The sequence below is a fragment of the Martes martes genome, assembly GCF_963455335.1.
Source record: "Martes martes genome assembly, chromosome: 3".
In the NCBI taxonomy this organism is placed as follows: domain Eukaryota; kingdom Metazoa; phylum Chordata; class Mammalia; order Carnivora; family Mustelidae; genus Martes; species Martes martes.
In genome coordinates this window covers 73,811,254-73,823,917 of record NC_137890.1, presented here as the reverse complement: position 1 = coordinate 73,823,917, position 12,664 = coordinate 73,811,254, and the positions used below count along the sequence as shown (strand labels likewise).

General features: G+C 44.4%; 1 protein-coding gene across 1 annotated transcript in view; it reads right to left on the bottom strand.

Annotated features, from left to right (window-relative positions):
• The window catches only part of FLT1 (fms related receptor tyrosine kinase 1), a 179,219-nt gene that overhangs the window by 119,213 nt on the left and 47,342 nt on the right, over window positions 1-12,664 (bottom strand). The window contains exons 4-8 of the mRNA XM_080797935.1: window positions 10,419-10,543; window positions 6,721-6,883; window positions 6,475-6,611; window positions 3,370-3,544; window positions 2,061-2,178 (exon numbers count right to left, since the gene is read on the bottom strand). Of these exons, the coding sequence (XP_080654061.1) occupies window positions 2,061-2,178; window positions 3,370-3,544; window positions 6,475-6,611; window positions 6,721-6,883; window positions 10,419-10,543 (718 nt within the window). The remainder of the gene's footprint in view (window positions 1-2,060; window positions 2,179-3,369; window positions 3,545-6,474; window positions 6,612-6,720; window positions 6,884-10,418; window positions 10,544-12,664) is intronic.

Sequence of the window (12,664 nt, the reverse complement as noted above, 5' to 3'; positions counted from 1 at the left end):
TTACGTTTGTGAGCTCAAGTTGAGACGCTTCAAGCCTTTAGTCCTCCACATTCATTTTACGAATGTAGACACCAACTTTTCAGTAAATCCAGGTGTGGTTTTTAAACGGAGAAATGCTTCAATTTATTGGCAAGGTCGAAGAAGTACGTTGAAGAGAGAAAGAAAAGCGAGGGTTTTAAGGTACCCATGTGACTTAAGAATTCACCCAGCAGCACTGGCTGATCCCATCGAGATGTTTTTCAGTTTTGCGTGAGGCCTCATCAGCAATACAAGGGCCATTGTAAGTCAGATCAACTAGATCACTTCTCCAGATAAAAATAAAAATAGACTTTCCTATTGTGGTCTCATGTGGAGTTCTTATTAGTTGTATAAATGGTCACACCAGTTGTCCCTTTCATAAGCTATAGTAAAATCAAGATTATCAAGATTTTTCCCCTGAGGAAGAACAGTTAAGGCACAAAACTCACAAACAAAAGGTACAAAACTTAAAAAAAAAATTCTTTTTAACTTTAAATATAGAATCAATGCCTAGATATCACGCAGTTGCATACAGAACTGAGAGCCGGGAGGCCTGAACGCTTGTCCTAGCTCTGCCACTCTGTGCTTATCTGTGTGAGCCTCAGTTGCTCCAAATTTTCTAGAGCTTCTCAAAGATTTAATGCTACAAGTCTAAGTTCATTAAATTGCACAGTTCTTTAGCTGGGTCTTTTTAAATCTGTTAGGAGTTTACTGTGTTCTGTAGGAAGTTTTAATATTGGAAATGGTATTAGTTCATATCCATGCAAACATTACCTTGTCCTGTACGCAAATACCCATCACTAATGGGTCTTGGTTCCCAAGCAGTTGAAATGACTATGCTCTATGTTATGACTGCAGATGTCATCTTAATTGACTGAATTTCTCATGAACAAGTCAGTGTTTTCAAAGATGGATGGAGTTATTGTGTATGTGTTTTACGTCCTACCTGCTTAGTTACTAAAGAAATTAGCACTCTTTAATAGATGGGGATACTCTCAGACCCTTTTGAAGGAGGGAATGTATAGCCTGGACTGATTACATTCCAATGAAGGAATTAATGTACACTCACAGGAAAAATTTACTATTGGACTTTTTATACATTATAAAACAACAAAAAAGACCTCTCTTCTACCGTGAAGCCACAAAGGGGCGCAGCACAAAGTTTAATTTTCTCTTTAACTCCCTGTTAACTATTTGAGGAAACTGAAAACAAACACTGCAATCGTGTGATATTGTAAGCAAAATGAGGGCTGGTGGAGGTGATTCTACAATGGTACCATTTCCATATTGTGCGGGTTGTTTTCCTAATGGGTTTTGTACCGTACTCTTTGTTTAAAATGTAATGGTTTGAGCCAAAGATATTAGCATTTAAAAATGATTTAATAAAATGACTGCAGATTATAAACAGATTACATTGTTTTACATCAGGTGTTGTACTAACAAAAAAAGGACCTGCTTCGGGAGGTTCTGAATATGCAAACTTCGAGCCAAAAAAAAAAAAAAAAACTTAATTAGTTCAAGTAGGTCCTTTCCTCCACCCCTACAACTGAATAAGTCTTGTCTCTCTTAATGTTTGTTTAATTTTACAAGAAGACTGGAACTTTCATCCCAGCTGTATATAAAAGAATTATTTTCAGATAATAAAAGAATTATTATCCTCATTACAAGGGCCCACTTCTTCAGGGTTAATAGAGCATGTTAGATATTCAAGACGCTTCCTACTCATTGCCCAACATACTCCATTCAAAGGATGTTGACATCATGGGGGAGGTTTAGAGATGCAGAAATTTAGTCACAGCGTGTGAAGGGCTGAACTGAACCGAGCACTCAAAAACACCTCATCTCCCACTCCATCCTGGGACATCCCCTTCCCCTCCAACCCCGCCTCCCAGCCCCCAGAAATCAACTCAGTTCTTGGCTTTCCACCGGGGTCTGGGGACACTTCTCTTGATATTTTCTCAGGAATTCCCATCATTGGGCTCCTGCGTCTTCCTACTCACAAAGCGTATCTTAAACTGATAGGAAAATAATTACGGTCCTACCATAGAACCTCTGGTGAGGGAAATGCCTTCACTTTCACAGAGAGCCTGTAGGACCGCTTGCCCGCTATGGTCTCCAGCACGTGCTGTTTTCGATGTTTCACCGTGATGAATGCTTTATCTTGGAGAGGAAAGGCGATGAAGAGATTAGGAAAGGCCCTGTTTATCTTAACAGAGCAACACCAGCCCAAACCCCTGCCTCCCAGGAGGGTGGAAGCCGTGAACAAACAGAGAATTCCGATCAAGACCATCAGGGAGCCCGGGGTGCCTGGGTGGCTCAGGGGGTTAAAGCCTCTGCCTTCCGCTCAGGTCATGATCTCAGGGTCCTGGGATCGAGCCCCGCATTGGCCTCTCTGCTCAGCGGGGAGCCTGCTCCCCACCCCCCCGACCCCCACCTGCCTCTCTGCCTGCTTGTGATCTCTGTCAAAATAAATACATAAAATTAAAAAAAAAAAAAAAAGACTATCAAGGAGCCCAAATACTGATCCCTGAATAAAATAATCCAGAAGCACGCTAACTAGTGAGGTACATTCAAGTGAAAGGATTGCAAGGAAAACAGAAAAACAGAGGCAGGACCACAGAAAATGGAACATCTCAAATATCTGTATGGCGATCACAGAAAAGTAGAGAGACTTCTGAAAATCTACCATGCCCGAGATGAGTATGATAGGAGAAAGTTCCTTTGGGCGTCATAAAACAAATGATCTGATTTAAAAAAAACAAAAACCAAAAAACCCTACTGGAGAAAATCAAAAGAACATCTCAGGCCACTGCCAGGACAGTTCAAGAGTTTCTGCTTCTTGCCGTTTGTTTTTTTTTTTCCCCAACAGTGGAGATAAATAAGGTTTTTAAGGATTCTAAAGATGTTTAAATATTTTCTTTACAGAATTTGCCTATTGGCGTTAAGCAACAATATCAGGATTTCATCAGAGTAATACCAGGGATAAAATCACATCGGTTCTAAATAACTTATCCCACCACATTTTTCTCTAACTCACAGCAGTACCTGAGAAATAAAGGTCAATCTGTCATATTTTTCTGTATTGTTTATATGGAATGCTAAGAAAAGAGCTTAATATAGGTTACAATATGATCTAACTGAATTACTCACCACAATAAACTGGCAAGGAAAAGATTCTCTAATTCAAAAGTATTAAACAACACTTAATGTGCTTTGCTTTTTGGCAGCAGGAAGAGGGGAACCAAGTAGTATCATTCATGATAGAGTACCTCTTGGCCAAAAGAAAACGCACTTTTTTACAGAACCCGCCCCAAATCCATGATGATAGAAAGCAGAGCAGGAATGGCTTACCATATATATGCACTGACGTGTTCACAGATTTGAATGACGGGCCACTCTTCACATTGCAAGTATAAAGTCCTTTGTCTCTGTTCTGTACTTTGTCAATAGTAAGAACGCTGTAGAACACAATGGCAACGGAGGTGCGCTGGCCAATTCGTTGCCTTATAGATGCTCTCTTCTTTGTCTAGAAAGAAAATGTACAGCAAAGGTGGACGTAGTAATTGTTCACGCTCAAGGTGGGAGCATTTCTCAGATCATCACTGAGATGATCAACATTTTATGCTGGGAAGCAAACCCACCTAACACCAAGATGTTTAGAAACTCAAACTGTGGGGTGCCTGGGTGGCTCAGTGGGTTAAAGCCTCTGCCTTCGGCTCAGGTCATGACCTCAGGGTCCTGGGACCGAGCCCTGCATCAGGCTCTCTGCTCAGTGGGGAGCCTGCTTCCCTTCCTCTCTCTCTCTGCCTGCCTCTCTGCCTGCTTGTGATCTCTGTCAAATAAATAAAATCTTAAAAAAAAAAAAAAAAAAAAAAAAAAAGAAAAGAAAGAAACTCAAACTGTGTCTCGATGCGTTTCCAATATTTGCCATGGGAGCATTCACTTAGCTCGTCGTCTTCTCCAGATGGACTTTCACGTACATTAACCCAGCAGTTTCTCACTGGGGAGATAGGCAGCATCACTGCCCTTCTAGAGATGAAGAGGCTGAAGCCTCAGAGGTCACCATGGGCAGGAAACCCAGGTCTCTGGAGGATATAAATCTAGTGCCTTCCCTCCAGCACACACCTCTCTAAACAGCAACCAGCTCTCTGGGCAGAGATGTGGCTAACTCAGGCAATAAGTATCTTTGGTACCTGACTCCATGACACTGTTTCTCTAAGCGTGAGTTTTCTTTTGCTCCCTTACTAGAAATGAAGGAAAAAAATCAGGAGTCCTGGCTCCACACACTTAGGTGTAATAATCCTGCTCTTATCATTTCACTATTTTGAGCAAGGCTTACCAATTTCTGCTAAATCACAAAGAATGGATCTGAGGCCATGCAAAGCCATCTACAAGCTTAGGCAACATCTGATGGTGGTGGTGGTGGTGGGCCGTGGTCCTCTGTTTGCCCCACGGCACACCAGGAGCAGGCCCCAAGGTTCAGCAGCGTAAACTGGTCACAATGCCTCCTTCCTGGTTTTGGGAAGATGAGATCACATTGCCTTTTCCTTCCATTGTTCCTTCTCCCTCTCTTGCTCTCTCTCTTTTTTTAGCATTACATTTTATAACACATAATACGTTATGTCTCCCTCTCCATCCTTGCCATTTGAGGAGGAATGGGGAAAAAAAAAAAAACCTACTGTGAAAGCAGTATAGAACTGGTCTTTGGGTCTTGAACTTAGCTCTCTTCTGTGCCATGTTTAGGCAACTTCTACCCACCTGTCCTTATGTTGCCCTGCTGGAACAGACACATGGGGAGGCCATTTTCTTCCTTCTTGGCAGTAACCAGAAGAAGATGCCAACCACCACCATCAAAAGTCAAAGCAGCGGGGGCGCCTGGGTGGCTCAGGGGGTTAAAGCCTCTGCCTTCTGCTCAGGTCATGATCTCAGGGTCCTGGGATCGAGCCCCACATCGGGCTCTCTGCTCAAGAGGGAGCCTGCTTCCCCCTCTCTCTCTGCCTGCCTCTCTGCCTACTTGTGATCTCTCCCTCTGTCAAATAAAGAAATAAAAAAAAAATATATATATATATATATATATAAAATCAAAGCAGTGGTCCCTTAAATGCCAGCCTGAGGGATTTTCAGCCACTCTCTGTAGGTATTACTTCCGTCTTCTCCGTTAGAGAACTCCTTCCTTCCCAAATTCAAGTAACATTGGTATTGTTTCTGCCTTTGGAAAACAGCTGATCCTGGGTTTCAGACAACTGTTTTGTCTGGCTCTGTAGCCACCAGCCACACGTGGCTTTTAAAATAAGAAATGCAGTTCCTTAGTCACAGGAACCACACTCCAGGCCCTCTTAGCCACCTGTGGCTAGTGGTGACTGTAAAAGTCAGACAAGATATTTCAGTCACACAGAGTTCTACTGGACGGCGCCATTTTCCAAGGTTTAACTGGCAGTCGGCCACCAACAGGATCAGAGTTTGTTCCCTCTTGTTGTTTACTGAAGAATAGCTGACTTCTATCAAAACCCAGAAACGACTGCCACAAGTCACAGCATTTTTATTTAAATGAAACACTATCACTTTCTAGAAAATAGATGGACGAGTCCTTCAGGGCACGCATTCCATTTTTTTGTTGCCAAGTTATTCTATTTCCATGGCAAGAGATGTTTGAGGAGAAACAACAGTAGCTCGGGGCTGACGTGTTAATCTTTGGCATATAATTTAATCATCAGTTAATTCTGTGATTGGGCAATCTGAATGACAGAACACACGACAGGGCTTGGGATCTACCCCCCCCCCCATTATGCCGCCACACAGCCAATGGGGCCACAGTGACAGTTAAAGTTTCTTAACAGCTGATCTTCAATTCCCCATCTACACGTTTGCAAACCAGGACTGTTTGTTTGCAGGGACGTTTGGACTGAATAAGGAGCCCCAACTCGGTCTCCATTCTTCTCATTTTTCTGAAGGACAGCACTGCTCCGTTTTCACTGAACACAGGGAATACTGGCCGACTGGCTTGGAATATCTTTTCCAAACATGCGCCAATCAGGTGCCTTGCTGTCTGCTCGTATCTAAAATTAACACGCTGACAACAACTTTTTGTTGTGGTTCTTACCACAGATAGGCCCTGCCTGGCACTGAGTGATAAATTTCCCTCTCATCTCTAAATCCCAGAGAACAGTTTCCAAGGATGAAACAATCCCCTTTTCCACCCGGAGTCATGCAATAGAAATACCAGCCTATATACTTCAAAACAAAACCTCCAGACATCAAAAGACCGTATCTGTGCACACACACTCATGAAACATCAGACGAGCCAAGCCTCGAAACCACACCCACAGCTTCCTTGTTCGCTCAAACCGCCACACGAGTCAGAAGATGCTGATTTTGTCCCACCTCCAAAACCCAGTGGCAAGCCCCTTGACAGAAAGAAATACTGCCCTCCAGAAGCCAGAGGAAAATGCCACTCACTTCACCAGGGTAACTCCAAGTCATCTGAACCCTTGTGTTCAAAGCAGTGGTAGCGGTGCAGTTGAGGGTAAGAGTGTGACCTCGAAGTAACTTGACTGGGCTTGGCGAGCTTATCTGGACATCTTGGATGGTATTGGCTGCAAACATAAGAAATGAGATTTTTTTTTCCCCCAAATCAAGGTCTCATTATGCAAGGAAGCCCTGAAGCGTTTTGGCCTGTCCTCATGCCTTTGGAACCCCACTTACTTTGTCGATAGGTGAGATAGTTGCTCTTGTACAAATGTCCATTGACTGTCGTTTCACAGGTCAGAAGGCCGATCTCTCTGTATGTTGCATTTGCTATTATAAAACCCTTCCTACTGTCCCAGCTTATTCGTTTTCCATCCGGGATCAGGGTGTCAAGGGGAAACTGAAAAGGAAGAAGAAAAAAAAGAAGATGCTTTAAGAAAATCGTAGGAGCACCGTGACAATAGTGTTTCACTTGTAGTCTGTGAAATCCCAGTTTTCATCGAAAATGAAAACGGTAGAGGTAAAAACTCCAGTTTGGCATTATTGGCTCTTTTGTTTGCATTGCGTGGAGCAAGATATATATGATGAGGATAAATTGTGGTAATTCATTATCAGCCTCAGCACCCCCCCAGGGTGGACCTAGCTGTCCTGTCAGACTTGGAGGGGGGGGTGCCCTATCACTTGGCCTCTGGGAATCACCCTTGTAACGGACCCGCCTGAGAAACCAATTAGGAACTTTTCCACTGGGTCCGCCAGGTCACCTTCCCAACTTGTCCTCCCATTTTGCATGATTTAGTAAAGAGGTGGCTGTCTTCAGAGGACCGTAAGTAATTCCCAGTCCTTTGAGACGCATAGCCCTCACTTGGTGCTTGCTGGCGTTATCATTCTGGGAAGGCTGAGGGCCTCGAGTCTGCCTCTGGGAGGGAAAGTCCAGGGAGACGGACAGTGAAGACAGCTGCAAACAGATGTGGAGCCCAGAGACACTGTCATGAGTGAGGCGTTCTCAGATTCTTAGAAGTATTCCCAAATACCGTGAGTCCAGACAGAAGAAAGGAATCCATGATTTGATTTTCCCTTATGCCTTCTGCTGGACGCCAAGGACTTTATTTTTAAAGACTATCGTAGAAACAGTCCGCCTGGGGATGAGACTTTATAAAGGGCTATTGCTCCACTGAGTGGCCCAGCCAAATTCCCCTGATGCCAGATTCCCAGCCCAATTTCAGAGGCATCTCTGACTACCACTGTGACTTATCCCCCTGCTGGAAAAGGGTGGGGGTGGAGAATCAGATTACCTTTCAGATCTTTTTCCTCTTCTTTTAAAAAAGTGCACCTGGCATTGCTTATCTGTTTATCACTTATTTATACTGCTTGTTGAAGGACCTAATCTGGCTGGGATTTGCAACTCCATGGCAGAAATTCCTCTGTGAGGCGACCCCAGCGCCCTCTCCCAGGGAGCATGTCTGTGTGGGTCTGTGTTACCAGAATGTCCCACAGCTTTGAAACGAGCTGCACCCTATTTACGAAGAACTTGCAAGCAAGTGAAGGAGGCATTTCATGTCCTAGTAAATCATGATTCTATCCACAGGCTCAGGAAGGCTCTATCTCCAATGGGAGAAAAAGAGCCTTTCTCTAACTTGAAACCAATTATTAAGGGCAAAGCTCAGACAAGTTTCAGTCAGGGATTGAGATCTATGATGCTTTGAACACAGGCGACCCCAAGCCTGGACCGAATCTAAAAGAAAGGCTTGCTGATGGACTTCCTCAGCACAACTCAGAAATATACAGAAGTTTCCTTTAAAGTTTCAGAGGAAGTTTCGCTTACAGATCTGCCCTTACCGCCACCAGCAGTATTTTACTGACAAAGAAACTTTGCTCGAGCTGAATTAGCAGAAGGCCACGTAGCTCATCAGCTATGGCGGTGCCTATGAGTATCACAGAGAGGCAGGGGAGAAACAGCCTTGAAAGAAAGGACTGGACAGGGAGGCTGTCTCCAGCTGACCACAGCTCCTACGGCGGGGGTAGGTGAGGGGGAGAGAAGGAAGGGACGGCAGGTTAAAAGGGACAAGAGGAGAGGTAGAAGGGAAAGATCTTATAACTAGAACAGTTTCAATATGTATATGGCAAACCCAAATCCCTATGAGAACAGTGTGCTTTTCTCTCTCTCTCCCTCTCTTCCACTCTCTCTCTCCCTCCCTCCCTCCTTCTCTCTTTCTCTCAAGTGTATTATAGATCTTAGGTAGAAAAACAGAGAAAATAAGCTCCCCCCCTCAGATTTTTACATGGGGGAATTTGGGACTGTTTCTTAGCACAGAAAAATGATCTGCACTAGAGCAAAAAGGCAAGGGGCTTGCCCAAAACAGAGACGTTCCACAGCCCCATGGCATGTTCCATATTAATCACACAGTGATTATTACCTCAGACTAAGAGGAGTGGATACCACGCTTGATAGTAAATATCACTTGATAATAAATCAAGTATTGGGTATTAAACTGTTAGGTAAATAATAATAGTTAACCCTTGATGGGGCTCACCTTATACAAAGAACTGTTCTAGGGGTTTTTTTGTATCACCTCAGTTACTTCCTAACACCCCTGTGAGGGGGGTTTGACTGTAACCACTCCCATCTCTCCAATGAGGAAACTGAGGTGGAGGGAGTTTAGATAACTTGCCAGTTGGTCCAGCAGGTTAAGTGGTTTGGTGATCAGAATCCACGCAGCATGGCACAAGGCTCTGTTCTTAACCGCTCTGGTCTCTCTCCAGCACAAACTAAACCGTTAGCAAAGGTGGCAAGAGCACGGAAGCAGTCAAGATACGGATTCCAATGCCCAGGGTGGTCTGGGAGGTCCCCAACTCCCCAATTCCCCTAGGACCTCAGTTTGTCCTTCCGCCATTGGTTTTGAATCCTCTGATGCTCTCAGCTCTGAAATACAGCGGCTTTATAATTACTGGTGGTGACACACAGATATAATGGAAGCTAAAACCTGTCACTGATGGACTATCCTGAGGGCTTCAGTCAAATCAATAATGTAGGAAAGTGAATGCAAGGGAAGGAGACCAGGAGACACCTCCAACATATTGCAGGATTTCAGGCCAACCAGTGACACCGGAAATCACTCCAAGTTTTTCTGGCTCCACTACTACAACCACCAAACACTTCCTGAGAACCTAAGTGGGACAGTGGTGCTGAACGCTACCTTGGGACAGCCTAAACTTTTCCTCTTAAACCTCAAAGCTCTCAGGACTCACCACTGTTTTCCATTTGGGAAGTACCTGTCCACCTCTCGCCCTAGTCTGTTCCCAAACTCTTAGCATCGATGAATTAGCTGGAATGTCACATTTTAGTTTTTATCTTTATTAGGTTCCATCCCAAATCTTTTTCTTTCTTCACATGCATAATTTACAACATGATATGAAGAAAAAAATGTCATGTGAGGCTTTCTTGCCCCCCTCCCCACTTTTTTCCCCTTTCCCTAAGCAGCTAAGTTTGGCTGCCCAGCAGGACATAAGCTTTTGTTACTGGGAACTTCACAACTCAAACAAAAGCTGGTGGCTGTAGGCACCTGTCTCACAGTTCTGTCCTTGGCAAAAATCTGGAGTAATCCCTCTCTGCCAAGTTACTAATTTGGATAAGCAACAGAATTGGTTTTTCTCACATTTGCAGACAATTGGATTTGTGGCCTTAGATGAACATATGCACAATTTTCATTCTTTCATGATATTCACACCAATTTATGCCCACACAAATGTGTCATGTTATTTCATGCCTGGGTATGACCTCTAGCACTCATCCTTTATAGTAAAAGGATATTCGAGTAAAGTCCACTGAGCAACCCAAATGTCTGTAAGAAAATCATTCCAGAGAGATAAAAGGACTTGAAATTCATTGTGCTCACTTGCAGAAAAGATTTTCTGAGAGAAGTATTGCTCGGTTTTACCTTTTTTAAAGTCACAGTGATGTTAGGTGATGTGACCCGGCAGGGGATGACGATCTCCCTTCCTTCAGTCATATATATAATTTCGGGTATTTCACTGTGCATCTCTAAGAAAGGTCTACCTGTATCTGAATGAGAAGAAAATGAAAAATACATATATATATGTGTGTATATATATATATACATATATATATATAAATGGTTGTATCAACATCTAGACACCATAGCTGGGTGAGGCAGACGGTCACTGACACATGTCCCCCTTAATATAATCCATAAACTTGCATTCTTATCTCTGAATTTGGCCCTCTTTGTTTTTGCCCAGAAACAGAGTGCTTCTGTAAGAAACCAAATTCCTTGGGGCACCTGGGTGACTCAGTGGGTTAAGCCTCTGCTTTCGGCTCGGGTCATGGTCTCAGGGTCCTGGGATCGAGCCCCACATCGGACTCTCTCCTCGGCAGGGAGCCTGCTTCACCCTCTCTCTCTGCCTGCCTCCCTGCCTACTTGTGATCTTTGTCAAATAAATAAATAAAATCTTTAAAAAAAATTAATTAAAAAAAAAAAAGAAACCAAATTCCTTATTCAGGTCTTGACCTTGGGTCAGATTGCCCCTGATGCCCTAAGATGCAACTGTGATGTGGGGGGTGGGGAGGGAACGGGCTTAGGTCACCATTGCAAAAAGCCATAAAAGTGCAGGGAGAAAGAAAGGAGAATATTCTGCATAAATTTCTTCCTACCACTATGCTAAGTGCCTCCGGAAGCAGCCTCCAGAGCCTTTGTAAGGCGTCCAAGGGCCCTGGGTGCAATGGTCAGCTGACTTCAGAGCAGATAGAGGTAAGGCAGAGGTGTCAATTTGTAGGGGATTAGCATTTGAATGACAGAAGCCTGACTTAAAGGTTTTCTAGACCTTTCCTGCAGACTCATAAGGAGTGAGGAGCTCTGAGCTGCTCAGGGCCTGGGGAGAGTCTGGAGAAGCCGCGTTGAGGACTGCGTTGACTTTCCAGGCCTACTAGATTCCTTTAGTATGTGCAGTGTTATCTACTAACAGCACAGTAAGTCCCAGCGCCTGCAGAGGGGGCTGGAAAAGGCTTACATCATCACTAAGATACCACCCTTCAGAAGGAGGGCATCTGGCCAAGTCTCAGAGGCCACGAGGATTCAAACCACCTGTTCAGCTTCTCTGTGGTTCCTCTGGGGACCAGAATCAGCATCAGATCTTTCAGAAACATTCGCACAGTCTACCACGCCCTCACGCTCAGGAACCCACTGATATCTCATGATCTCTTCAGGAGTCACTGTGCCACCTTCTGCCCTTGGCTTTAGCCTTAAACAGCCAGATGGAAAGAAGTCTGCTGTTAACTCTCTCCATCTGGACCTGAAAGACCCAACGAGCCCCCCAGGGGCTTGCTGGGCTTTAGGAAGCTCAGTCTGGATGCTGAATGGAGACACGGAGCAGCGAGTAGGCAGTGGTTGCCTAGACTAGATGGTGGCTGTGATGTTGTTGTGGGGTAAACTGTGTCCCCCCCCAAAAACCAAAATGCAGAAGTCCTCAACCCCAGTACTTCAGAATGTGACCTCGTTTGGATCAAATGGAACCGCTGTCAGTGGAATTAAGAGGGTGGGTACCTACCCCAGTATGGGTGTCCCAGGGTCAGGGACATGGGGTGGGGGGAGAAGACACATGAATATACAGGGAGAGACTGAGTGATGGGGTGCGAGGTGGGGGTTGCCAAGGCAACCACCACAGGTAGGAAGAGACATAGAAGGAACCCCCTGCAGGTTTCAGAGGGAGCATGGCCCCACTGACACCTTGATTTCAACCTCCAGTTCTAGAATGTGAGACAATAAATTACTATAGGTTTAATCAAAAAAAAAAAAAAAAAAGAAAAGGTGACATTGGTGTAGCCTGCTTAAGACACACTCATTTGACACACACTGGACACTAGAAAGGCCCTATTATCGCAGCCTAGCTCATATGCCCTAGATTTCTAAATAATTCCTCCTTGTCCTCTTGGAAGCCCTGCTAGGCCAGCCCCTTCCTTATACCCTTTCTCCATCCCCGCCTTAGGGGTCCTCCCCAAATTCTCCACATTCTCCAATAACAATACTTCACACACTCTACATTGAACTGGCAGGTTACTTCTCTGGCTGCAAACCGGCTGATGAGTTCCTAGAGGAGAGGAGACAGACTGTACTCATCTCAGTCCGACATGTGGTAAATGAATGAATGAATGACCTAACAAAATGGA